Source organism: Pongo pygmaeus, chromosome 11 (genome assembly GCF_028885625.2).
Source record: "Pongo pygmaeus isolate AG05252 chromosome 11, NHGRI_mPonPyg2-v2.0_pri, whole genome shotgun sequence".
NCBI classification, from domain to species: Eukaryota; Metazoa; Chordata; class Mammalia; order Primates; family Hominidae; genus Pongo; species Pongo pygmaeus.
In genome coordinates this window covers 20,172,124-20,199,376 of record NC_072384.2, presented here as the reverse complement: position 1 = coordinate 20,199,376, position 27,253 = coordinate 20,172,124, and the positions used below count along the sequence as shown (strand labels likewise).

The following is a 27,253-nucleotide window of genomic DNA, read 5'->3' as shown; positions in this document are numbered from 1 at the left end:
CTCTGATTTCCCAACTCTCCTGCCTGTGGATGTTCCTGCGCATCATTCCTCTTCACAGTATTATAATAGTCTGCTTATTTTTATGAGTAACTCATCACTAGATTTGAGTGTCATGGGAGAAAGTCTGTGTCTCCTTCTGTAGCCAGTGTCCACACCATTGTCCCTGGTACATAACAGGTGTTGACTATCTGCCTGTTGTATGTGGATGGAAGGTTTGCTTCCCAGCTGAGCCCCACACTGGGATCACAGAGATGTTAATAATGTGAGCATGAGCTCCTTGTTAGACAGAAGTGGTCACTCTCAGTGGCATTTCAACCAATCAGGTAACAAACCACAAATCGTGACCTAATATTTCTGTAAAATTGCATCTCTTTATACTGTCAGTATCTGTAGTCACCAACACTTAAAAAAAATCTTCAGAAACACAGAATGGCTGACATTAGTTCCAAATATTAAAAAGTTTTAAGTGTCATGCCCAAAAGCATCTATATTTAAAAGCAATTGGATCATAAAAAGTGAACATAAAATTTACGCAGCTGCCTCATCCTGAATACTTTAAAGACTAATTACTCTGTTGAGTCCTAATGACTATTGCCTTCAAGCCCTGTAAATTATATATAAATAAGAGAAGAGAGTTTGTAAATGTAAGTGACTCTAATTGGGTCTCAGAAGAAAGAAAAACAGATCTTTAGTAGCTCGATGAAATCTCTAAGCCCATAAAACATCGGTCAGTTTCTCCCATGGAGTTTTGTGGAGTGTACTTTTTATACATGCAAGAGAGACTGAATTCAAAGGGCAGGCCTGAACCAAGGAAACTGTTTGACTTTGCTTGTACATATGAACTGAAAAATATAAATTAAAGAAACTCCTGATTTCATAATTCAAAGTATTTTTATTTCCTTGTAAAAGGGCTGCCATTCAGTGAAGCATACAATAAGGAAACCTGTCAGAACAGAGCCCCGTGGAAGAGTAGCAGTTGGTCTGTATTCATTCCCAGTAATGGGACTCTTTTTCTATGCAAATGCATTTTGAGTTAAAGGTAAGACAGGTTGTAGAATATTTTGTGCAAACATAAACAGAAGCACTGAAATAGAAGAAGATAATTGTTGCTTATTAAAGTGCTTAGAATAGAGCTGAATCAAGTAAACCGGAACCCATCACTGAATAGTTTGGGGATTTGGTACCTGTTTACTACTTCCTCTGAGAGTTTTCAAGGTGGTTTTTGAATAAGAAATGAATCAAGCCCTAGAGAACCATCATAGTTGAGTGGATCTGAAAATGCTCAGTGCAGTGCGGTTACTGACTCATGAGAAATTCTCAAAAAGCTGAGAATATTCTCTTTTTAATTTTTTTTAAAAATTTCAATAGGTTTTGGGGGAACAGGTGGTGTTTGGTTACATGAATAATTTCTTAATGGTGATTTCTGAGATTTTGGTGCACACATCACACAAGCAGTGTACACGGTACCCAATATGTGGCATTTTATTCCTCACTATGCCACCACCCTTTCCTGAGTCCCCAAAGTCCATTGTATCATTCTTATGCCTTTGCATCATCATAGCTTAGCTCCCACTTATAAGTGAGAACATACAATGTTTGGTTTTTCTTTCCAGAGTTACTTCACATATAATAATAGTCTCCAATTCCATCCAGGCATTTAGGTTGCTGTAAATACCATTGATTTGTTCCTTTTTATGGCTGAGTAGTATTCCTTATCTACTCGTTGATCAATGAGCATTTGGGCTGGTTCCATATTTTTGCAATTGCAAATTTTGCTGCTATAAACATGCATGTGCAAGTATCTTTTTCATATAATGAATTATTTTCCTCTGTGTAGATACTGGGATTGCTGAATCTAACTGTAGATTTACTTTTAGTTCTTTAAGGAATCTCTGCATTGTTTTTCATAGTGGTTGCACTGGTTTACATTCCTACCAACAGTGTAGGAGGGTTCCCTGTTCACTGCATCCATGCTAACATCTATATTTTTTTGATTTTTTGATTATGGCTATTGTAGGAGTGAGGTGATATCTCATTGTGGTTTTGATTTACATTTCCCTGATAATTAGTTATGTTGAGTAGTTTTCTATATGCTTTTTATTTGTATATTTTCTTTTGAGAATTGCCTATTCATGTTCTTAGCCCACTTTTTGATGAGATTGTCTGTTCTTTCCTTGCTAATTTGTTTGACTTCATTGTAGATTCTGGATATTAGTCCTTTGTCAGATGTATAGATTGTGAATATTTTCTCCCACTCTGGGTTTTCTGTTAACTGTGCTGATTATTTCTTTTGCCGTGCAGAAGCTTTTTAGTTTAATTAAGTCCTGTTTGTGTATTTATCTTTGATTTTCTTGCATTTGCTTTGGGGTTCTTTGTCATGAAGTCTTTGTCTACGCCAATGTCTACAAGAGTTTTTTTCAATATTATCTTCTAGAATCTTTATGGCTTTAGGTCTTAGATTTAAGTCTTTGATCCATCTTGAGTTGATTTTTGTGTAAGATGAGAGATGGAGGATCCAGTTTCATTCTTTTACATGGGGCTTGACAATTATCCCAACACAATTTGTTGAATAGGGTGTCCTTTCCCCACTTTATGTTTTTGTTTGCTTTGTCGAAGATCAGTTGGCTGTAAATATTTGGCTTTATTTCCAGGTTCTCTATTCTGTTCCATTAGTCTATGTGCCTATTTCTGTACTAGTACAAAGCTGTTTTGGTGACTATAGCCTAATAGTATAGTTTTAATTCAGGTAATGCGATGCCTCCATATTTGTTCTTTTTGCTTAGTCTTGCTTTGGCTATGCAGGCTATTTTTTGGTTCCATCTGAATTTTAGGATTTTTTTTATAATGATGGTAGTGTTTTGATGAGAAATGTGTTGAATTTGTGATTGTTTTTGGCAATATGGTCATTTTCACAATATTGATTCTACCCATCCATGAGCATGGGATGTGTTTCCATTTGTTTGTGTTGTCTATGACTTCTTTCAGCAGTGTTTTGTAGTTTTCCTTGTAGTGGATTTTTAAATTTTTTTTTCCACAAATGTGCAATGCGTTGAGATTTTGATTTGATTTTCAGCTTCTGTTGGTCTACAGCAGAGTAGCAGAGCTACTAATTTTTGTACATTAATTTTGTATCCTGAAACTTTGCTGAATTTATTTACCAATTATGGGAGCTTTTTGGATGAGTCTTTAGAGTTTTCTAGGTATACAACCATATCATCAGCAAATAGTGACAGTGACAGTTTGATTTCCACTTACCAATTTGGATGCCCTTTATTTCTTTCTCTTGTCTGATTGCTGTGGCTAGGACTTCCATTACTATGTTAAATAGAAGTGGTAAAAGTGGGCATCCTCGTCTTGTTCCAGTTCTCAGGGGGAATACTTTCAATTTTTCCTCATTCATTATAATATTGGCTGTGGCTTTGTCATAGATGGCTTTTATTACATTAAGGTATGTCTCCTGTATGCCCATTTTGCTGAGGGTTTTAATCATAAAGTGATACTGGCTTTTTTCAAATACTTTTTTTCTGCATCTATTGAGATGATTATGTGATTTTTGTTTTTAATTTTGTTTATGTGTTGTATCACATTTATTGACTTATGTCTGTTAAACCAACCCTGCATTTCTGGTATGAAATCTACTTGATCATGGTGGATTATCTTTTTGATGCGTTGTTGAATTTGTTTGACTAGTATTTTGTTAAAGATTTTTGCATCTATGTTCATTGGGGATATTGGTCTGTAGTTTTCTTTTTTTGCTATGTCCTTCCCTGGTTTTTGTATTAGGGTGATAATGGCTTCATAGAGTGATTTAGGAAGGATTCCTTCTTTCTCTATCTTTTGGAATAGTGTCTATAGGATTGGTGCCAATTCTTCTTTGAATTAATGATAGAATTAAGCTGTGAATCCACCGGGTCCTTGCCTTTTATTTTGGTGGCTATCTTTGTATTACCATTTCAGTCTCACTGCTTGTTATTGGTCTGTTCAGAGATTTTATACCTTCCTCATTTAATCTAGGAGGGTTGTGTATTTCCAGGAATGTATCCATCTCCTCCAGGTTCTCTAGTTTATGTGCATAAAGGTGTTCATAATAACCTTTAATAATTTTTGTATTTTTGTGGTATCAGTAGTAATATCTCCTGTTTCATTTCTAATTGAGCTTATTTGGATCTTCTCTCTTCTTTTCTTGGTTAATCTTGCTAATGGTCTATCAATTTTATTTATCTTTTCAAAGAACCAGCTTTTTTTTCATCTGTCTTCTGTATTTTCTTATTTTTGTTGTTGTTGCTGTTGTTTCAATTTCATTCAGTTCTACTCTGATCTTTGTTATTTCTTTTCTTCTGCTGGCTTTGGGCTTAGATTGTTCTTGTTTTATCAGTTCCATGAGATGTGACCTTAGATTGCCTATTTTTGCACTTTTGGAGTTTTTATTATTATTATTATTATACTTTAAGTTTTAGGGTACATGTGCACAATGTGCAGGTTAGTTACATATGTATACATGTGCCATGCTGGTGTGCTGCACCCATTAACTCGTCATCTAGCATTAGGTATATCTCGTAATGCTATCCCTCTCCCCTCCCCCCACCCCACAACAGTCCCGAGAGTGTGATGTTCCCCTTCCTGTGTCCATGTGTTCTCATTATTCAATTCCCACCTATGAGTGAGAACATGCGGTGTTTGGTTTTTTGTCCTTGCGATAGTTTACTGAGAATGATGATTTCCAATTTCATCCATGTCCCTACAAAGGACATGAACTCATCATTTTTTATGGCTGCATAGTATTCCATGGTGTATATGTGCCACATTTTCTTAATCCAGTCTATCATTGTTGGACATTTGGGTTGGTTCCAAGTCTTTGCTATTGTGAATAGTGCCGCAATAAACATATGTGTGCATGTGTCTTTATAGCAGCATGATTTATAGTCCTTTGGGTATATACCCAGTAATGGGATGGCTGGGTCAAATGGTATTTCTAGTTCTAGATCCCTGAGGAATTGCCACACTGACTTCCACAATAATTGAACTAGTTTACAGTCCCACCAACAGTGTAAAAGTGTTCCTATTTCTCCACATTCTCTCCAGCACCTGTTGTTTCCTGACTTTTTAATGATCACCATTCTAACTGGTGTGAGATGGTATCTCATTGTGGTTTTGATTTGCATTTCTCTGATGGCCGGTGATGGTGAGCATTTTTTCATGTGTCTGTTGGCTGCATAAATGTATTCTTTTGAGAAGTGTCTGTTCATATCCTTCGCCCACTTTTTGATGGGGTTGTTTGTTTTTTTCTTGCAAATTTGTTTGAGTTCATTGTAGATTCTGGATATTAGCCCTTTGTCAGATGAGTAGGTTGTGAAAATTTTCTCCCATTTTGCCTCCCAGGTTGCCTGTTCACTCTGATGGTAGTTTCTTTTGCTGTGCAGAAGCTCTTTAGTTTAAATGTAGACATTTAATGCCATAAACTTTCCTCTTAGCACTGCTTTTGCTGTATCCCAGAAGTTTTGATAGATTTTGTCACTATTAAGGTTCAGTTCAAAGAATTTTTAGAATTTTCATCTTGATTTCATTGGTGGTTTTGTTCATTAAAAAAAATTTTTTTTTTGTCTTTGTTGAATTGGGTTTGGATTAATTTCACAGCCTTGTCTGTGAGCTTTGAAGATCTTTCTTCGGCTTGTTTGATTGGATTGCTGAGACTTTCCAGTGCATTTCTCTAAGTGTGTCCTTCATTTCCAGGAGTTGTAATTGTTTTTATTTTACTGTCTATTTCACTGAGGAATTTCTCTTTCATATCCTGTATCATATTTTTGATTTCTTTAATTTGGACCTCACCTTTCTCTGACGCCTCCTTGATTAGCTTAAAAATTGACCTTCTGAGTTCTTTTTGTGGCAATTCAGAGATTTCCTCTTGGTTTGGATCCATTGCTGGTGAGCTAGTATGATCTTTTGGGGGTGTTAAAGAAACTTGTTGTATCATAATGCCGGAATTGTTTTACTGATTCCTTCTCATTTGGGTAGACTATGTCAGAGGGAAGATATGGGATTCAAGGGCTAGTGTTAAGATTTTTTCATTCATGGGATTCTCCTTTGATGGGGTGGTCTCCTCCTTCCTCTAGGAATGGGGTTTACTGAGAGCCAAACTGTAGTGGTTTTTTTTGCTCTTCTGGATCCAGCCACGCAGTAGAGCTACTGGGCTCTGCATTGGTATTGGAAAGCTTCTGCAAAGAGTCCTGTGATATGATTTGCCTTCTGGTCTTGCAGCCACGGATAACAGCAACTGCTGCAGTGGAGGTAGCAGGGGAATGAAGTGGATTCTGTGAGGGTCTTTGGTTGTGTTTTTGTTTAGAATGCTGGTTGCATGTTGGTTGGCCTCCAGCCAGGAGGAGGCACTTTTAAGAATGCATCACATATGGCCCTATAAGAAGGATGCACTCTTGCCTTAGGAACACCTGGTTAAGTATTTAGGTTTCTCAGGTGGGGAGGAGGGCCATAGAGCCCCCAAAAGCTTCTGACCTTTGTCTTTAACTACAAGGATGGGCAGAGAAAGACCACCAGGTAGGGGCAGGGATAGGTGTTTCTGAGTTCAGCCTCTCTTTGGGCAGGGCTTGCTGCAGCTGCTGTGGAGGATGCGGGTGTGACTTCGAGTCCAACGGAGTCATATTTCCAGGGGGTTTATGGCTACCTCTGCTGAATCATACAGGTCACTAGGGAAGTGGGGGAAAGCAGGCAGTCACAAGCCTCATCCCACTCCCATGTAGTCCATAGTCCTAAAGTCTGGTCTAACTTTCACTGTGCCCCTCCAACAGCACCAAGTCTATATCCAGGCAGCCAGAGACCAGGGCTGAGAACTTGCCCCAGACTATGAGTTTCCCAGCAGAGGAAGCAAGCCGACCTACAGGTTTTCGGTATCTCAGGGAACCTGCAGTGGTGATCCAGTTCCTTCAAAGGGTCTGTGGGTTCTCTTAGCTTTCCTGGTATGTTCTTGTGATAGTTCTTGGAGCAAAAGTTTATGACCTGAGTCTCCACACAGTGCTCTGTCCATCCAAGTGGGAGCTATAAGCTAGTCCTGCCTCCTATCTGACATCTTAATTCTCGAGAATGTTCTCTTGAGGATAGCTAATTCTTTTCTGTTCTAATCTTTTCTTTCCTTGCTTAAAATGGAAATTATAGAAAATAACCTTAATGTTTACTTTTTCTTACCTTGCTTAAGATGGAAATTATGGAAAATAGCCTTAATGTTTACTTTTGTCATAAAAATTGGCTTTATTTTCCATAGAATTTATAATTTTTAAGCATAAAATGTCTCTTTTTCCAAAAAGTTTAAAAATATTTATTTTTTAAAAAATTTGGAGTCATATCATTGCATTAAAAAATGTTTACTTGACTAATAAGGATTGAATACATTCAAGATGTACAATGTGATGGGTTGATACATATAAACACTGTGTAATGGTTACCACAATAAAAAAAACTCATCTATCACCACCCATGCTTTACATTAGATTGCCTGAACTTGTTCACTTTATAATTGAAAGTTTGACCAACATCCTCTCATTTCCCCAAACCCCAGTACCTGGAAACCACTATTCTACCCTCTGCTTCTGTGATTTCTACCTTTTTGGATTCCACATATAAGTAAGAACATACAGTGTCTGTCACTCTGTGTCTGGCTTATTTCACTTTGCATTATGTCTTCCAATATCATCCATGTTATTGAGAATTAAAGTATTTTTATTATTTTCTGTGGCTAAATAATGTACCACATTTTCTTTACTCACTAATCTCTCAATGAACACTCTGGTCATTTCTATATCTTGGCTACTCTGAATAATGTTGAAATATACATGAGATGCAAATATCTCTTTGAGGTACTGATTTCATTTCTTTGGGATATATATCCAGAAGTAGGATTGATGGATCATATAGTAGTTCTCTTTTTAATTTGTTGAAGAGTCTTCAAACTGTTTTCCATAAGTGCCATACCAGTGTATATTCCCACCAACAGCGTACAAGTGTTCGCTTCTCTCCACACCCTTGCCAGCACTTGTTATCTATTGTCTTTTTGATAATAACCATCCTAACAGGTGTGAGGTGATATCTTGTTGTGGTCTTAATCTGCATTTCTCTGATGTTCTCTGATGAGTAGCGATATTGAGCACCATTTTGTAGATCTGTTGGTCATTGTATGTTTTCTTTGAAAAATATGTATCCAGAACTTATGCTCACTTTTGTCACTGTTTATTCTTTGCTATTATGTTGAGTTCTTTATATATTTTGGATATTAAATCCCTGCCAGATCTGTAGTGCAAATATTTTTTCCCGTTCTCCAGGTCACGTTTTCATTTTTTCAACTGTTTCTTATATTGTGCAGAATCTTCTTAGTGTGATGTGGTCTCATTTATTTATTTTGGCTTTTGCTGTGTATTCTTTTGGTGTCATATTAAAAAAAATATTGCCAAGACTAATATTAAGGAGTTCTTCCTCCATGTTTTCTTCTAGGAGTTTTATGGTTTCAGATCTTATATTTGACTCTTTATTTTCAAGCAAATTTTTGTATGTGGATCCAACTTAATACATTTGTATGTGTATGTGTGTATCTAGCTTTTCCAACACCATTTATTAAAGAGGTTGTCCTTTTTTACATTGTGTATTCTTGCTGTTCTTCTCAAGGTTTAGTTGATCACAAATGTATAGGTTTATTTCTGGGATCTCTCCTCTGTTACTTTGGTTTATGTGTCTATTTTGATGCCAGTACCATACTATTTTTGTTTTGTTTTGTTTTTGTTTCTAATTAGGAATTCAACGTGGATAACATAAGCATTTGATCACTATAGTTTTGCAATATAGCTAGAAATTATGAAGTGTGATGCCTCCAACCTTGTTCTTCTTTCTCAAAATTCCTTTTGCTATTTGGGATCTTTTTTGATTCCATATGAACTCTAGAATTGTTTTTCTATTGCTTTGAAATATACAATTGGAATTTTAATAAGAACTGCATTGAAATTGTAGATCATTTGGGGGTGGTATGGACATTTTAACAATAGTAATTCTTCCAATCTATGAATGTGGGCTATGTATCAATTTCTTTGTGTCTTCTACAATTTCTTTCATCAGCATCATATACATTTAACATTCGATTGTACATGCAATGGTTCCAGGACAAGTTCTTGACAATGAAGTTTGCCTTCAGAATGGTCACAAGTTGTATTTTGGTCTTTTGCTCTATGATGCCTAACTGAGTGGGATTATAATATGTCCTTTTTTAAATAATTTTCATTAAATGTGTTTATTTTCTATGATGGGGGCTAAGGAAGGATGTCAAGTAGGGCTGCTAACCTTCAGGAAAATTGTAGGCCACAGCCAAATTAGAGGGAAGAACTGTGTGAAATGGCTAATATTTAAATGTCCAACCCAATTAAACAGACCTACATTTTTCCCATATGTAAAATTAGTGTAAAGTTAATTATGAGTATGCCATATTTTTCAGATTGAAGGAAGAAATACATGAAATGCATATGAGATAGTTCCTAGAACAAAATGGGCAACCAATGATATTTTAATGATATTGGTAATAACAGTAAAAATAGGTCATTAATTTTGTTTCCCCCAAATTCATGGCCACTTGAAACTGAGAATTTTACTTATTTGTAAAATAAGGTCTTAACAGATATAATAAATTAAGTTAAAATGAAGTCATACTGGATAAAATGGGTTCTAAATCCAATGACTGGTGTCTTTTTAAGGAAAATGAGATGTGGATACAGAGACACAGAGACAAATAGGGACACACAGAGGGAAGAGGGCCATGTGACATGAGGATAGAAGCAGAGATTGGAGCAATACACACCAAAGAACAATAAGGATTGTCAGGAGCTACCAGAAGCTGAAAAGAGACAAGAAAGCATTCTCCCCTTGAACCATTAGAGGACAAGTGGACCTGCTGATATTTCTGTTTCAAACTTCCAGCCTCCAAATTTCTATTATTACAGTAGCCCAGGAGATGAAACAGATGGTGAATGGAACCACAGCACTGGATGAGATTGTGAAGGCAGTGAGTATTGATAGAGAAGTTCCTAGACTGAGCCCGGGGACTTTAACATGAAGAAAGCAAGGTGACATTGAGAAATCAGCAATGGAGAGAGAGAATGAATGACCAGTCAAGTAGGAAGGAAACTAGGAGAGAAAAATATTAGGAAATTGAAGCATTTTAGAAAGAAAAGAATGTGACTGTATTGAATACTAATAAAAATAAGATACTGACTATGAAAGGGAAATTCGATTTATCAACATACAGTTCATTGGTGAAGTAATAATAAAATGAAAGTTTTGGTGGTAGCATAGGGTTAAAATCTGACTGGAGTAAGTTTTAAAAGTAAATAAAAAAGAGGCATTAGAGAAAGTATAGATAACTTCTTAAAAGTTCTACTGTAAACCAGCAGGGAGCAGAGAAATGTGACATTAGCTAACATTAAAAAAGTTGCAGGCCGGGCGCAATGCCTGGAATTCCAACACTTTGGGAGGCCGAGGTAGGTGGACCACCTGAGGTCAGGAGTTCGAGACCAGCCTGGCCAACATGGTGAAACCCCATCTCTACAAAAATCAGCCGAGTGTGGTGACAGGTGCCTGTAATCCCAGCTACTTGGGAGGCTGAGGCAGGAGAATCGCTTGAACCCTGGAGGCAGAGGTTACAGTAAGCCAAGATCTTGCCATTGCACTCCAGCCTGGGCAACAAAAGAGAAATTCCATCTCAAAAAAAGAAAGAAAGTTGCAGAAGTTTCCTTTTAGATACAAAAAATGCTAGTAGGAATTATATAGCAGAAGGAATCAAATTTTAAAGAGAATTGTAAAGGAATGGGGTGTTGCCTAAGTAGTGTCTTTACAAGGTGATAACGATGAGAAGGAAAGAATATGTTGGCATCAGATAAAAAAATGAGGATAATTCATCTAAATTAATAAAAGGAAGGTCAACGCATAGGGGTTCAGCTATTGACATGTCAATAAATATGGGGGCAGGACTTTGTGGTTCTTTTACAAATGTTTCAGTTATCTTCAAGAAGACAGAGACAAGATTATTAGCTGAGAGTGAGGAAGGAGAAGGCAGAAATGAAGAGAAGGCATCAGATGGTCGCCTTAGCCAATAGGTGAATGGATAGGAGAAAGAAGCTGAGATTGAGAGGGCGGGGAAAGGCCCACATGAAGTTGGCAGTCCTGGATATAAAGTGGCTTATAAACAGTGTGCATGGTTTGTGTTTTCTTCCACCAGATAAACCATTCAAAAGTAGGGTAAGCAGTCATGGTTCTGTCAAACAAATATCCACATTCAAGAAGCAAGAATGGGCCAAGGGACTTGAGGCTCTAAATGAGAGGATAGTGATGGACCAGACAATATGAGCTGGGAAAGGAGAGAGGAGAGGACACAAAGGAGTTAAGAGCTCTGAGCAGATGGTGAGATTAACCCTTACACTAAGTATTGGAAGAGTCCGGGCATTAGAGGAAGGGAATCAAAAAGGGCGGAGATAGTAGTCAGAAAATGAAATTCCTATAGTTGCAATTACGGAGGGTTTGCAATTATTAGTACTAACAAATACTGAAGTCTGACATTGGTTCCATGATGCACTAATCAATTATGACCGACAGCTTGAAAGACAGTTAGATGGAAGTGCTGAAGTGGGTGTGCATGGATATGGAGACATTACTGTGTGGATCTCATGGGACTTAAGATGTGAACAAGGAGGGGCTTCCTGGCACAGATCTGTAACAGGAGAATTCCAGGTGCAGAGAACAGCAGGAATAAAGTCTCCAAAGCAGGAGTGAGCTGGCACGTTAGGGGAACGTAAAGTAGGTCAGTAGTAGTTGGAGCTTAGTGGGTGAGGGCAAGTGTGGAATGAAATGAGATCAAAGAGGTACAGGGGAATATGATATAGTTTCTTGCAGACCATGTCAAAGAATTTGGATTTTATTTTAAGTGCACTGGAGAATCATTAAACATTTTAAGTAGTGGCATCTGGTTTATAGTGTAAATGCTTATTTTGACTGCTGTGTAGGGAATGGATGGGTGTGGGAGAATAAGGAGGTGAGGGTGGAATCTGGGAGACAAGTTCAGATGTGTTGTAGTTGTTCAAGTGAGAGCTGGTGATAGACTGCCTTGCGGCGTGGTGCAGACCTGGAAAGAAGTGCAAAGATGCACAATGTATTTAGTAGAGACCAGAGGGCTGTTGACGACTTGGTGTGGGGCGTGTGTATAGGGGTTCTGGTTAGGAAAATGAAACAAAAGAAACAAGTATGGCTCCTAGAATTTTAACCTGAGCAGCCAGCACAGAGGGGTGCCATTATGTGAGGTGGTAAAAACTAAAAGGGGAGCTGTTTGGTGAGGACAATCTGGTTAGTAGAAACTGAAAGATGCATAGGAAGCTGTCTAAGTCTAGGATTGACATGAACTGATGTGGAATAGAAAGGAATCGACATGGAGAAGAGCCTGCTCTTTCAAAGTGAAATGGTAAAGCAAGAAAGTTAAGGGAGAATGAGAGTGAACTCTTATCCCTCAGTGGTGGTCCAGAGTCTGGATCAGTCATCCCTTTGATGATGTGAGGGCCATAGTGCTTGGTGTCTTTTCCTTTAGATCTTATATGTACATTGTGGCACCCAGGCTAACATTCTTAAATATCACTTTGTGTCACACATGTGTTTGCTGCTCTTAATGGAATCCTTCTTTACAGAAACAGGTAAAATTTCCTTGGCATTCCTTGCCAGTGTGGTCTCTTTCTTTACCATTTCATTCCAAGTTCCCATTCCTTTTGTGGGGTCACAGTTTCCCTACTTTTCAAAATGATGAGGTTGGTTGTGCAAATGGCTGCTAAGGTTCTCATCAGCTCCACTGTCCTACAGTTCTACAGCTTCAGGTGCAGTGAGATCCAGCTACATCACTCTGTTTACATCATAGCTAATAGTATATCACTTTTGTTTTCCAAACAAAGTTCTATCTTGCTTCTACAAAACTTCTTCCCAGACAAACTCTTTCTGATTACCTCCACACATTTTTTTAACTTTTATTTTAGATTCAGGGGCACATGTTGAGGTTTGTTACACAGTTAAACTCATGTCACAGAGGTTTGTTGTACAGATTATTTTGTCACCCAGGTACTAAGCCTAGTATCCAATAGTTTTTTTCTTGATCCTCTCCCTCCTCCTAACCTCCATCCTCACGTAGGCCCTGGCATCTTTTGTTCCCCTCTTTGTGTCCATGAGTTCTCCTCATTTAGTTCCTACTTACAAGTGAGTACGTGAGGTATTTGGTTTTCTGTTCCTGCATTCGTTTGCCAGGGATAATGGCTTCCAGCTCCATCCCTGTTCCCACAAAAGACATGACCTCATTCTTTTTTATGACTGCATAGTATTTCATGGTGTCTACATACCGTATTTACTTTATCCAATCTGTCATTGATGGGCATTTGTGATGATTCCATGTCTTTGCTATTGCGAATAGTACTGCAGTGAACTTTCATGTGGATGTACCTCAACCCTTATAACTGCTTACAGATTTTGAATTCACAAAACATGTATTCCGTAGCACTGATCAAAGCTTCTCCCTTTCCCTCTGCTTATACGTCCATTCCTCTATCCATCCACTCATCCTTCTATGCTGCCACACATCTCTTTTGAGGTAGCATGACATAGTGGAAACGGCACATACTTTATATACATCTGCACTCCTCGGTTTAAATCCCATTTCATTATGAATATTCTCATTACAGTTTTACTTGTGAAGTTTTTATATCTCTGTAAAATTCCATTTTTTAATCTGAGGATTTAATGAAAAACCTATCTTTAGTACCAGGTTAGGTGCCTAATACAGAGTAGGCACATCAGATCAACCATTGTGACTGTTGCTTTTGTCTCCTTCAACTAGATTATAAGGTCTTTGAAGATAGAACTGTAGCATTATAGCCATTTGTTTCTCTAGTGTCTTACACCAGCAGGCATTGAATAAATGTTAGTTTATAATTTGGGTGAAGTGTAGATAACATTCTCCATAGTGGCTATTTTATTCAACAAATGTCTTCTGGAGATTTAAGATAGCATGTCCCATGTTATTCTCTTTAGACACAAAGATGAATAAGCAACAATTCCTCCTAGGGGAGCTTAGATTCAAGAGGATGAGAAAGACAAAAGAGTCTTGATAAATTGAGATTTGTATTCAACGTGACCAGAGTGGCAACATGGTGAAAAGAAAGATGTTATTAGTCTTTGGGGCAAGTGGGGACCTGGGTCACATGGACTGGGTCTTAAATAATGAGGAGGAGCTTGCCAGACATATTAGGAGGCAGGTAGGTGTTTTCAGCTAAGGGGAAAACAGAAACAAAATAAAACAAAAACATAACAATGTGCAGAGGCAAGGAAAAGAATTTGGAGGGATACTGAGTGTTCAGGTGTGTGACTAAGATATAACAATACATACATAATAAAGTCGGAAAGGTAAGAAAGGACATTGAATGTCATGGTAAGAAGTTGGAATTTCTCATATAGAATTAGAAAGCATTAGGCTTTTGCTTTTTTTTTTTTTTTTTTTTTTTTGACAGTTTTGCTCTTGTTGACCAAGCTGGAGTGCAATGGCACGATCTTGGCTCACTGCAACCTCCACCTCCCAGGTTCAAGCAATTGTCCTGTCTCAGCCTTCCAAGTAGCTGAGATTACAGGCATGTGCCACCACGCTCAGCTAATTTTTATATTTTCAGTAGAGGCAGGGTTTCGCCATGTTGGTCAGGCTCGAACTCCTGACCTCAAGTGATCCGCCCACCTCAGCCTCCCAAAGTGCTGGGATTGCAGGCATGAACCACTATGCACAGCCACCTTGGGGTTTTTTAGGCACTAGAGTCATATGGCCAAATATGTGTTATAATATTCATATTAATAAAAGTGTGGAAAACAGATTAGAGTAGGAAGAGTAGAATGGCAAGAAAAGGTAAAACAGAAAAATCATGTTCTTGTACAACCAACGTATGGGAGTCTTTACTCTAAGTCCCAGCTCAAGATACTGAATTAGATATTTGAACTTTTTAATTTAATTAAAGTAATTTTATTTTATTTTTCAAAATGTTTATTTTCATAGGTTTTTGGGGAACAGTTGGTATTTGGTTACATGAATAAGTTCTTTAGTGGTGATTTCTGAGATTTTGCTGCACCCATCACCCAAGCAGTGTACACTGAACCCAATTTATAGTCTTTTATCCCTCACCCCCCTTTCATCCTTACCCTTGAGTCCCCAAAGTCCATTGTATCATTCTTATGCCTTTGCATCCTCATGGCTTAGCTCCCACTTATGAGAGAGAACTTACAAAGTTTGGTTTTCCATTGCTGAGTTACTTCACTTAGAATAAGAGTCTCCAGTTCCATCCACGTTGCTGTGAATGCCATTTATTTGTTCCTTCTTATGGCTGAGTAATAGTCCATGGTGTGTGTGTGTGTGTGTGTGTGTGTGTATAAAAATAAAGAAACTGTGGAGTGTGTGTTTGTGTGTGTGTATATATATACACATATGTATGTGTAAATATACAATTTCTTTATCTAATAGTTGATAAAGAATATATACCTATACACATGCACACATACCACAATTTCTTAATCTACTAGTTGATTGATGGGCATTTGGGCTGGTTCCATATTTTTGCAATTGCAAATGTCACTGGTATAAACATGCGTGTGCAAATATCTTTCTTGTATAATGACTTACTTTCCTGTGTAGATACCCAGTAGTGGGATTGCTGGATCAAATGGTAGTTCTACTTTTAGTTCTTTAAGGAATCTCCACACTGTTTTCTACAATGGTTGTACTAGTTTACATTCCCACCGGCAGTGTAGAAGTTTTCCCTTTTCACTGCATCCATGCCATTATCTATTATTTTTTGATTTTTTGATTATGGCCATTCTTGCAGGAGTAAGGTAATATGGCAATGTGGTTTTGACTTGCATTTCCCTGATCATTAGTGATGCTGAGCATTTTATTTGGACTTTTAGACCCTGAGTTCCTGGTCCATCATCCCCCTGTCATATGTAGCTGAATTTCAAGTAGGATATAAATAATAATAAAATGTCTTGCTACAAGGTACTGGGTGATCCTTGGCTGAGTATTAGAGATGCTTTGAAATACACCCAATATATCCTACTTCAGGAGGAGTGTAGTATCTCTTCCATGCAGGGTTCTTTCTTGAAGCCAGTTATGTCTACTTAGATGTATACAGACTCTAACATTGATCAACTTAAAGCCTGGCCAAATATCCATGGCAAGCTTGTCAGATCTGACCTCTGGATACTTAGAGCATGAGGTCCTGGGGGTCAAACCTGCAGGGAGGCACTGGTTTCTGGGCTGTGGCTCATGGGGCTCACAGGAGTGATACAAAAAGCTGTCCTGGGGATCTGTGACCAAATCCCAGTAGGCCAAGCTCTCTCTGAAGGGGCAAATGGTTTCCACTGTACTCCTTGGAGACCAAGGCATTGTGTTGGCCAAATGAAGTCATGGGGTGGAGATGGGGTGATGAGGAAGAGACAGTGAGCCTCCCCATAAGCACCCCTCCCACTTCAACTCGTGCAGCTCTACATTTTTTTCTTTTCTGTACTAGCCTTCACTGTCTGCATCATTTGAATATGGTGTTGCAATTGGAAACAAATTTGAAAACTACTGGACTCGGCATATAAGGCAATCTCAGATGCATGCAAAAGAGATGGAACCCTAAACACAGGCAACAGTCAGCAGGTTCCAGGCAGTTGGTGGGAGACCAAACCTGAGTAAATTTTCTGAGGTGTTACAGCCTCAGATGCAGGTGAGAAGGAGGCTAAACCAGTGCAGAGACTGCTCAACTCCAACAGGACCACCAGGTTCTAGCAAGCTCCTTTGGCATGCTATCCTTGGGATTTTCGAGGTACATATACACCCAACTCAGGCCAGGCAGGGGGGCTCATGCCTGTAATCCCAGCACTTTGGGAGGCTGAGGCAGGTGGATCACCTGAGGTCAGGATTTCAAGTCTAGCTTGACCAACATGGTGAAACCCTGTCTCCACTTAAAAAAAAAAAAGAAAAAAAAATGAATAGTTAGCTGGGCACGGTGGCAAGCACCTGCAATCAGGAGGCTGAGGCAGAATTGCTTGAACCTGGGAGGCAGAGGTTGCAGTGAGCTGAGATCGCGCCACTGTACTCCAGCCTGGGCAACAAGAGTGAGACTTCATGAAAAAAAAAACACCACAAAAACAAAAACATATACACCCAACTCAAGGATACCACACTCTAGGTGAGACAGTGTATAAGAACAAGGCAAGTGAATTGGTCTCTGGACTTAAGGAAAATAAGTACTGCAAGAGTTGTACTGTTCCAGAGAAATTATTTTTTAGACATTAAAAATTTCAACAGCTAAAAACTCTCAATAAATTAGGTAATTGATGGGACGTATCTCAAAATAATAAGAGCTATTTATGACAAACCCACAGCCAATATCATACTGAACGGGCAAAAACTGGAAACATTCCCTTTGAAAACTGGCACAAGACTGGGATGTCTTCTCTCACCACTCCTATTCAACACAGGGTTGGAAGTTCTGGCTGGGGTGATCAGGCAGGAGAAAGAAATAAAGGTATTCAATTAGGAAAAGAAGAAGTCAAATTGTCCCTGTTTGCAGATGACATGATTGTATATCTAGAACACCCCATCATCTCAGCCCAAAATCTCCTTAAGCTGATAAGCAACTTCAGCAAAGTCTCAGGATACAAAATCAATGTGCAAAAATCACAAGCATTCTTATACACCAATAATAGACAAACAGAGAGCCAAATCATGAGTTAACTCCCATCCACAATTACTTCAAAGAGAATAAAATACCTAGGAATCCAACTTATAAGGGATGTGAAGGACCTCTTCAAGGAGAACAAGCCACTACTCAACGAAATAAGAGGACACAAACAAATGGAAGAATATTCCATTCTCATGGATAGGAAGAATCAATATCGTGAAAATCAAGTTAAATGAGTTATACTTAAAGTAATGGGTTATAAGTTAATATTTGCAAGCCTCATGGAAACATCGAGTCAAAAAGCATACAATGGATACACAAAAAATAAAAAGAAACTAAATCATATCACCAGAGAAAACTTCAAATAAACAATCTAACAATGTATTTTAAAGAAGCAGAAAAGTAAGAGCAAATCAAAGCCAAAATTAGTAGAAGAAAAGAAATAATAAAAACTGGCTAGCCGTATGAAGAAAGATGAAACTGGATCCCTTCCTTACACCTTATATAAAAATTAATTTAAGATGAATTAAAGACATAAACGTTAGACCTAAAACCATAAAAACCCTAGAAGAAAACTGAGGCAATACCATTCAGGACATAGGCATGGGCAAGGACTTCATGTGTAAAACACAAAAAGCAACGGCAACAAAAGCCAAAATTGACAAATGGGATCTAATTAAACTAAAGAGCTTCTGCACAGCAAAAGAAACTACCATCAGAGTGAACAGGCAACCTACAGAATGGGAGAAAATTTTTGCAATCTACTCATCTGACAAAGGGTTAATATCCAGAATCTACAATGAACTCCAACAAATTTACAAGAAAAAAACAAACAACCCCATCAAAAAGTGGGCGAAGGATATGAACAGACACTTCTTAAAAGAAGACATTTATGCAGCCAACAGACACATGAAAAAATGCTCATCATCACTGGCCATCATAGAAATGCAAATCAAAACCACAATGAGACACCATCTCATACCAGTTAGAATGGTAATCATTAAAAAGTCAGGAAACAGCAGGTGCTGGAGAGGATGTGGAGAAATAGGAAAACTTTTACACTGTTGGTGGGACTACAAACTAGTTCAACCATTGTGGAAGACAGTGTGGCGATTCCTCAAGGATCTAGAACTAGAAATACCATTTGACCCAGCCATCCCATTACTGGGTATATACTCAAAGGATTATAAATCATGCTGCTATAAAGACACATGCACACATATGTTTATTGCAGCACTATTCACAATAGCAAAGACTGAGAACCAACCCAAATGTCCATCAATGATAGACTGGATTAAGAAAATGTGGCACATATACACCATGGAATACTTTGCAGCCATAAAAAAGGATGAGTTCATGTCCTTTGTAGGGACATAGATGAAGCTGGAAACCATCATTCTCAGCAAACTATCACAAGGACAAAAAACCAAACACTGCATGTTCTCACTTATAGGTGGGAATTGAACACTGAGAACACTTGGACACAGGAAGGGGAACATCATACACCAGGGCCTGTGGTGGGGTGGGGGGAGCAGGGAGGGATAGCATTAGGAGATATACTTAATGTAAATGACGAGTTACTGGGTGCAGCACACAAACATGGCACATGTATACATATGTAACAAACTTGCACGTTGTGCACACATATCCTAGAACTTAAAGTATAATAAAAAAAAAAAATAGGCTGGGTGTGGTGGCTCACGCCTGTAATTCCAGCACCTTGGGAGGCCGAGGTGGGTGAATCACGAGGTCAGGAGATCGAGACCATCCTGGCTAACATGGTGAAACCTCGTCTCTACTAAAAATACAAAAAATTAGCCGGGCGTGGTGATGGGCGCCTGTAGTCCCAGCTACTCGGGAGGCTGAGGCAGGAGAATGGCCTGAACCCGGGAGGCAGAGCTTGCAGTGAGCCGAGATAGTGCCACTGCACTCCAGCCTGGGCGACAGAGCGAGACTCTGTCTCAAAAAAAAAAAAAAAAAATTTCTAAGACCCACCAAATTATTCAATTATTTCCTCCCTCCCTCCCTCTCTCCCTTCCTTCTTTCCTTCCTTCCTTCCTTCCTTCTTTCCTTCCTTCCTTCTTTCCTTCCTTCCTTCTTTCCTTCCTTCCTTCCTTCCTTCTTTCCTTCCTTCCTTCCTTCTCTCCTTTCTTTCTCCCTTTCTTCTATTGTTTCTTTCTTTCTTTTCCCTTCTTTCCAAATTTACTGGGTACTTACCATGGGCCAGGCACTAGAAACCCAAGAACGAATGAGATATGTCCTGGCTCCCAAGGAGTTTATTGATTTGTGCGAGTTAGGCAAGTAAGTAGACAACACAACACAGTACATGTTAGAATAAAGGAGATGTAGGGCCTTTTGGATCAGTTATGGGCAGTTTACAGAGGCCAGGGAGGGCTTCTTAGGAGAGGGAAACTTATGATGAATTCTGAAGTATGGGAGAGTCGACCTAATTAGAAGGGCATTCTGGGCAATGGTGATCACCATGGGCTGTTGTGGCCCTTGGGAAACTCATGGTCTTTGGAACCGGCTGGATTTAGTTTTTAAATCTGACCTCATCATTTAGTGAGAACAGAAAAAGTTATTTACTTCCCAGCAGCTCTGTTTTTTTCAGCAGTAAAATGAAGAAAATTAAAGAGAAAAAGCATTCTAGATGAAAGTGGAGTGTTGAGTAGGTGCTCAATCATGGTGGAATTCCTGTGCTAAGCCAAGGAGTGTAACAATGTCTAGTAAGTGAAAAGGGATCTTATCAGGGTGTGATAAGCCATCGGCTCTTTTAAGAGGATTCCTTATCATGTGTTTAAGTATTTTTTGAAATATAGATTTTTCAGTTTTTTAGAAAAACGGCATTTATAATATCTGTTGTTTATTTCTAAAAATAATGATGCTGGCCAGGCATAGTGGCTCACGTCTGTAGTCTTAGCACTTTGGGAGGCTGAAACAGGCGGATCACCTGAGGTCAGGAGTTCAAGAGCAGCCTCGCCAAGATGGTGAAACCGCAAGTCTACTAAAAATACAAAAATAAATGAATAAATAAATAGCTGGGTGTAGTGGTGCAAGCCTGTAATCCCAGCTACTTGAGAAGCTGAGGCAGGAGAATCACTTGAACCCAGGAGATGGAGGTTGCAGTGAGCCGAGATCGCGCCACTGCACTCCAGCCAGGGTGGCAGAGTGAGACTCCATCTCAAAAATAAATAAATAAATAAATAAATAAATAAATATAAAAATAATGGTGATGATTTTGCCTCAATACGGGGAAGAAGAAGAAGAAGAAGAAGAAGAAGAAGAAGAAGAAGAAGAAGAAGAAGCTAGATCTAACTTGAGTGCTCCAACATTGATAGGACTTTTAAAACTTCGAGAGTAGTTGCTAGTGACAAAAGTTTATTCCTTTTTATATATATTTATTCCAGAAGCAACTAAGGCTCAAATTAGTTTTACTTTTATTTATTTTATTCTATTATTATTAGTCTTTGAGACAGAATCTTGCTCTATTGCCCAGGCTGGAGTGCAGTGACACAATCTCCATTCACTGCAACCTCTACCTCCCAGGTTCAAGTGATTCTCCTGCCTCAGTCTCCTGAGTAGCTGGGATTACAGGCATGTGCCACCATGCCCAGCTAATTTTTGTATTTTTTGTAGAGATGGGGTTTCACCATGTTGGCCAGGCTGGTCTCGAACTCCTGACCTCAGGTGATCCGCCTGCCTTGGCCTCCCAAAGTGCTGGGATTACAGATGTGAGCCACCACACCTAGCCCAGTTTTATTTTTAAACTAAGTTTTATTTTAAGCTAAGGCTCAAATTTGTTTTATTGTTAATTTCCACATTGTGAACATCTTACCTCTGTTTATATGAACAAAAAATGTGTGTCTTTTATAGTGTAGCAATGTTAATATATAAACAACAAGAAAATGATACCAAATAGAAAATAAACACATTACAGCGTGTCAGAGAAATTGCATCACATTCATGGCCAGAACATTCAATTCATTCTTTGCTTTATTAGACTTAGGGACAGCACCTTCCCTCTGTCCATTCACTGTCTGTGGAATTATAAACTTGCCATGTCTATCATTGCTATCAACCTAATGAAAGGGGATGGGGACAGAAAACTCCAGGGAGGAAATGGAAGCTCACAGATGAAGCAAGCCGAGGGGGTAGAGGAAGGCCTGAGGATAGCGGGAATAACTCTGGGCCCAGGATTCTCCAGAGACAAGCAGATATGGCAATGCCAGGCAAGAAGCTGATGGTGATCAGAACCACTGGAGTGCACAGCTGGAGAGGTGGCAATGTCTCTTAGCTCCCTAACAAAGCCACTGAAGAAGATGCTCAGGGAGGTGATTAATGAGCCCCCAGCTCGGATCCACATCCATTCCGGAAGTTAGCCCTTCATGGGGTCAAACTTACTTTGAAAAGTCATGGAGTGAGTTTGCTTCCCCAAGAGTTATGTGAAATGAGTTAGTGGGAGGTTTCAGAACATCGCATTCATGGGTGGAGGGATACTTTAAGAGGCATTGATTGCATCAAAGCTCCTAAGAAGGCAAGTGAAGTATTTGTATGGCTTTGGTAGAACTAGTTGAGGTGTTTTTTTGTATCACGAACTTGGATATTGGGGGAAGCTTCAGAATACTTTAGCAGACAGGATCTCTGCTGAGATTCCTAGGTCCTAAGAAGAATGGTGGCAAGAGGGATGCCAGCAAACGTGTATAAAATGAAAGTGTTTTCAAAAATGGAAAAATATGTAAAGAATATGTGTGTGAATATGAATTACCAGAACAGTAAGATATTAAGAGAGTTCAACAGCCTTAAGGAATGTGGGGGTTGATCACTATGCCTGGCATGTAATTATCACACATTGGTTTATTTTATGAGGTTGAATTAAATGTTAAGACACACAGATTCTTAGAAAAGTGTGGAACAGCACACTACCCAGCAGCCCACCAGTGCACGAGATGGGCTTTTCCCTGCCACGGGCAGGAGGGGTACTTTGCCCATGATATGCACAGTGACCCGCCCCTACCAGCTCCTGTCTGCACAAAATATGCTGCTGTTGGAAGCAGCCATTACTTTTTAAGTAGTAAAATAACAAAAATAATAATATCCAGAAATCTGCAGTGGTCAGAACCACAGAAAGAGACTGAACCAGGAAAATCAGGACCAGGTATAGACAGCTTCTCCTTCTGGCCTCAGAAGTGTTAGGCAATGGCCTCATAGCTCCAAACTACATTTTTCTATTCTTCATTATATTGTCTCACATGCATGTATTCTGAAATTCTATGAGTAGCAACTTATATTTGAAATGGTCCCTGCCCTATCCCCACAAAAGTATTCAAATACTTGGGTGAGGACTGGGGATCAGTCAGGGACACAGTGGTTACTCACAACCCTCTTGCCTTAATGGGTTGGCAGCCTGGGAAAGATGGGCAGGCTGAGAGAGTTCAGGGAGTTTTTCTTTGGGACGGGGGAATATGAGAAACTTTGAGGGGATGGGAAAGAGTTACTTTAGTTGTTCTCAGCTCAAATTTGAGCAGATACTCCTTTCTCCCCAATGGCCATCAGCTTATGACATCGCTCCTCAATTTCAATTATTTTCCATTCCCACATATGTCCAAGGGAAGAGCTCCTGCCGTTTTGTGTGTGGGACTCCAGTGACTCCAGACCAGCTGACCCCTACAGACAGAAAAGGACAGCAAGCAGCATGCAGTTGGACTGCTTGGCTCAACTCTCACACCCAGTGATGCTGGGAAAGGATCAAATGAGGAAAAGTGCCTGTCACAGTGTCTGAGATAAAGTAGCGGCTCAAAAATTTATTACTCCATGGCAATTTTTAAATATAGAGTGTCTTTCAAACATTTTTTAAAATTTTATTTTTAATTGACATATAACACTTGTATGTATTTATAAGGTACATAGAGATGTTTCAATACATATACGTATAGTGATCAGATGAGGGTAGTTAGCACATCCATTATCTCACATATTTATCATTTGTTTGTTTTGGGAACATTCAGTATTCTCCTTCTAGCTACCTGAAACAACATGCAATACACTTTTGTTAACTCTAGTAATCCTACAGTGCTATAGAACACTAGAACTTATTCCTCCCATCTAGCTGTAATTTTGTTTCCTTTAACAAATCTCTCCCAAGTGGCCACTTTGCATTGTGAGCTAATATTCTCTCTCTCTCTCTGTCTCTCTCTCTCTCTCCGTCTCTCTCTCTCTGTCTCTCTCTGTCTCTCTCTCTCTCTCTCTCACACACACACACACAATTGATACACTTCTATTTTTAATATGTCTCCTAGGAGTCTCATATATCTAAATTCTGTTTCATTTTGTAAGAAATGCTGACTGAGACCCAGTAAATTGATTTCCTAACCAACAAGGAATAGCTAACAACCATTTTAAAAACGCAGTCATAATAAAATTTGAATGTTCCAATGGGCTGTAAATAGTTAAGAGGGTTAAAGGGCCCTAAAGGGTTAAAGTGAGGCACTGTGCCCTAATCTGGCCACACTCCCATCATGGGCATTATATATCAACGGGTGATAACAGGACTGAGTTCTCTTTCCAGTCCTTAGATATGAAAGGGAGACAGCAATTAGGAAGAAAGAGAGTTATAGGAAGTGGTAGGAATTGAAGAGAAGGTAGAAAAGATCTTAACTCTACCTTATTAAAGTTTCATGATCCAATTACAAAATAGATGTTTTATTTTCTAAACTGGCATTTTGGTTTGTGATAACACCACACACACACACACACACACACACACACTCTCTCTCTCTCTCTCTAAGTTTGCAGCTCTCTTCAGAATTTTCCTTAGAGACCCTGATAAACATACATAATATATTTTTTAAAATTGAATAATGGAAGGATTAAGACCTGGAGCCCTAATAATCAATGAAAAGACAATCTGATCATATCTTTGCATTTAAATTCTAATTTAAATGCAAAAGTGCTGCTTTAAATTCTAATCTCTAATATTTTTCTTTCAAGGAAGCTTACAGGTTCGCTATCACCTAAACAAGGAAGAAACCCATGTATTCACTATTGATGCAGATAACTTTGCTAACAGAAGAATGCACCACTTGAAGATTAACCGAGAGGGAAGAGAGCTTACCATTCAGGTACCTTCCTTACTTTCTCCTGCCTCAGCCAATGTGCCTTGGCTACCCTATCAAACTTTTCTAAGCTTCTACCCCATGCCAGTGTAGTGCCTAGTGCTGGAAACATAGTTACAAATCACACTTGCCCCCAGACTTGGAAGAACTAGGATAGTGGTTCTCAAGATGTGCTTCCCATGTCCCACCAGTATCAGCATCACTTGGGACCCTGTTAGAAATGCAGATTCTTGGGCCAAGTGTGGTGGCTCATGCCTGTAATCCCACCACTTTGGGAGGCCAAGGCAGGTGGATCACAAGGTCAGGAGTTCGAGACCAGCCTGGCCAACATGGCAAAACCCTGTCACTACTAAAAATACAAAAATTAGCCAGGTGTGGTGGCACGCACCTGTAATCCCAGCTACTGGGGAGGCTGAGGTAGGAGAATTGCTTGAACCCGGGAGGCGGAGGTTGCAGTGAGCAGAGATCCCACCACTGCACTCCAGCCTGGGAGACAGAGTGACTCCATCTCAAAAAACAAACAAAGAAACAAAAAGAAATGCAGATTCTTGGGTTCCACAGCAGATCTATTAAATTGGAGGCTATGGAAGAGGGGAAAGCAGCAGGTGATACTGATGTCTGCTCAGGTTTGCTAACCCCTGGGCTGCATTAAAGTGAGGAAGACGCATGGGCAAAAAGGAAATCATAATAGGTTGTGGGAAGGCCTGTGGAGGAAGCATGCACAGGTGATACTGAAGAAGGTGCTGATCCCACCTGGGCATCAGTACTTACTCCCTGGAGGAAGTTAGGAGTAAGCCGAGTCTTGAAGATGAGTAGGAGTTGGCCACATGGAGGAGGAGAGTGCTCAGGAAGAAGGTCCGTGTGAGCGCAGGCTAAAGCTGTCTAAAAGCATGTTGTGTGGGAGGCACCCCATGAGATCTCAGTGGGCTCCATATAAAGGGCCAGCAGCAGATGATGGCAGAGCCCAACAGAGAATAGACAGAGTCCAGATCATCCCCTTTAAAATCATGACTCTCAGCAAGCCCTCGCATCTGCCCATCAATCACTCCATGTTTTTTAATCTGTCTGTTCTCCTGTTCTCCTGGTTGACCATTTTACACTCTCTCCTCTTTACTTATACTGCTAACAATTGTCAGTTTGTTTTAACTCTCAGCGGATGACTTTGCTTTCTTATTTCTTGTAAGAATGTAACATTCAGAAGAGAATATCTGCACATTCTCAAGAGCACATTACCTACCTACCACAAGTGTGTTTGCACTCTCTGTCCCCCCTGAATAGTTCATGGTTCTAGCTAAGGCCTGACCTTACTACCTATGGGCCAGATCTGATATCCTACTGAAGAAAATCACTCCAGCATTCTCCTTCCTCCCTCCCTGTCGTCATTTATTCCAGCTCTACTGAATGGCTCCCCAAAGCCTAAAACAAATAATTATTACATGCATTAAGAACTACTATACAAAGACAACAATAGCTCAACAAGCAAACAAGCTAGCATATCTCTGGGTAAAGAGAGGAAACCTTTCTCTTATCTGACTTCTTATAGTGTTCCCTTCTCTTTGTCATTTTCTTGCCCAAATTTTTGGAAATGTTGTTTATATGCTTGTTCTTCAAATTTTGCCTACCTTTTTCTTATACCCATACCGAAAAGGTATTGCCCCTGCACTGCAGCAAAATTGTACTTCTCAAGGCATCAATGTGCTTAGCTTGCAAAATCCCGTGGTCATATCTCAGTGTTATCTTTCCTTGTCCTCTCATTGGCAACTGACATAGGGATTCCTTCCTGTTCTTGCAACTTGACCTAAGTCTTTATTGCTTGCATGATACAACTCTCGCCTGTTGATCCTTCTGCCTGTGTCAGTTGCTCACTCTTGTCTCTTTTGTTGGTTTCCCATCATCTCTCAAAACTCTACCCCAGGGAACTCTCAGAACGCCCAAGGACTCCAACTTCTGCTTTTGATCTACACTCACTCCATACTCATCTCATTCAATCTCACATCTTTAAATTTCATGTACATGCCAATGAATCAGTCCTGAATGTGTATCTAACACTAATCCTGTCCCTGGATTCCAGACCTTATACCAACTACCTACTGGGCATATCTATATGAATATCTGTTAGGCATCAGAATATTTAAGTAAATAGTTAAAATTGACTTATTAGGAAGTTATCCTGAAACAATGACCTCATCCCCTACAAGCATATCCCAGTTAGTGGCAGCTTCATTTTTCAAGTTCACAGTCTCAAAATTGTGGTATTCTCCTTTTATCTCTCTTTCTCTTACATGCAGCATCTCGTGGATCAACAGCATCTACCTTTCCCCAAGCCACCCTTGTCCTTTGCTTGGATTATCACTGTTTACAGTTGCCTTTTGA

General features: G+C 39.4%; 1 protein-coding gene across 1 annotated transcript in view; it reads left to right on the top strand.

Moving 5' to 3' along the window:
* The window catches only part of CNTNAP5 (contactin associated protein family member 5), an 874,937-nt gene that overhangs the window by 793,144 nt on the left and 54,540 nt on the right, over positions 1–27,253 (top strand). The window contains exon 20 of the mRNA XM_054478744.1: positions 24,756–24,886. Within this exon, the coding sequence (XP_054334719.1) occupies positions 24,756–24,886 (131 nt within the window). The remainder of the gene's footprint in view (positions 1–24,755; positions 24,887–27,253) is intronic.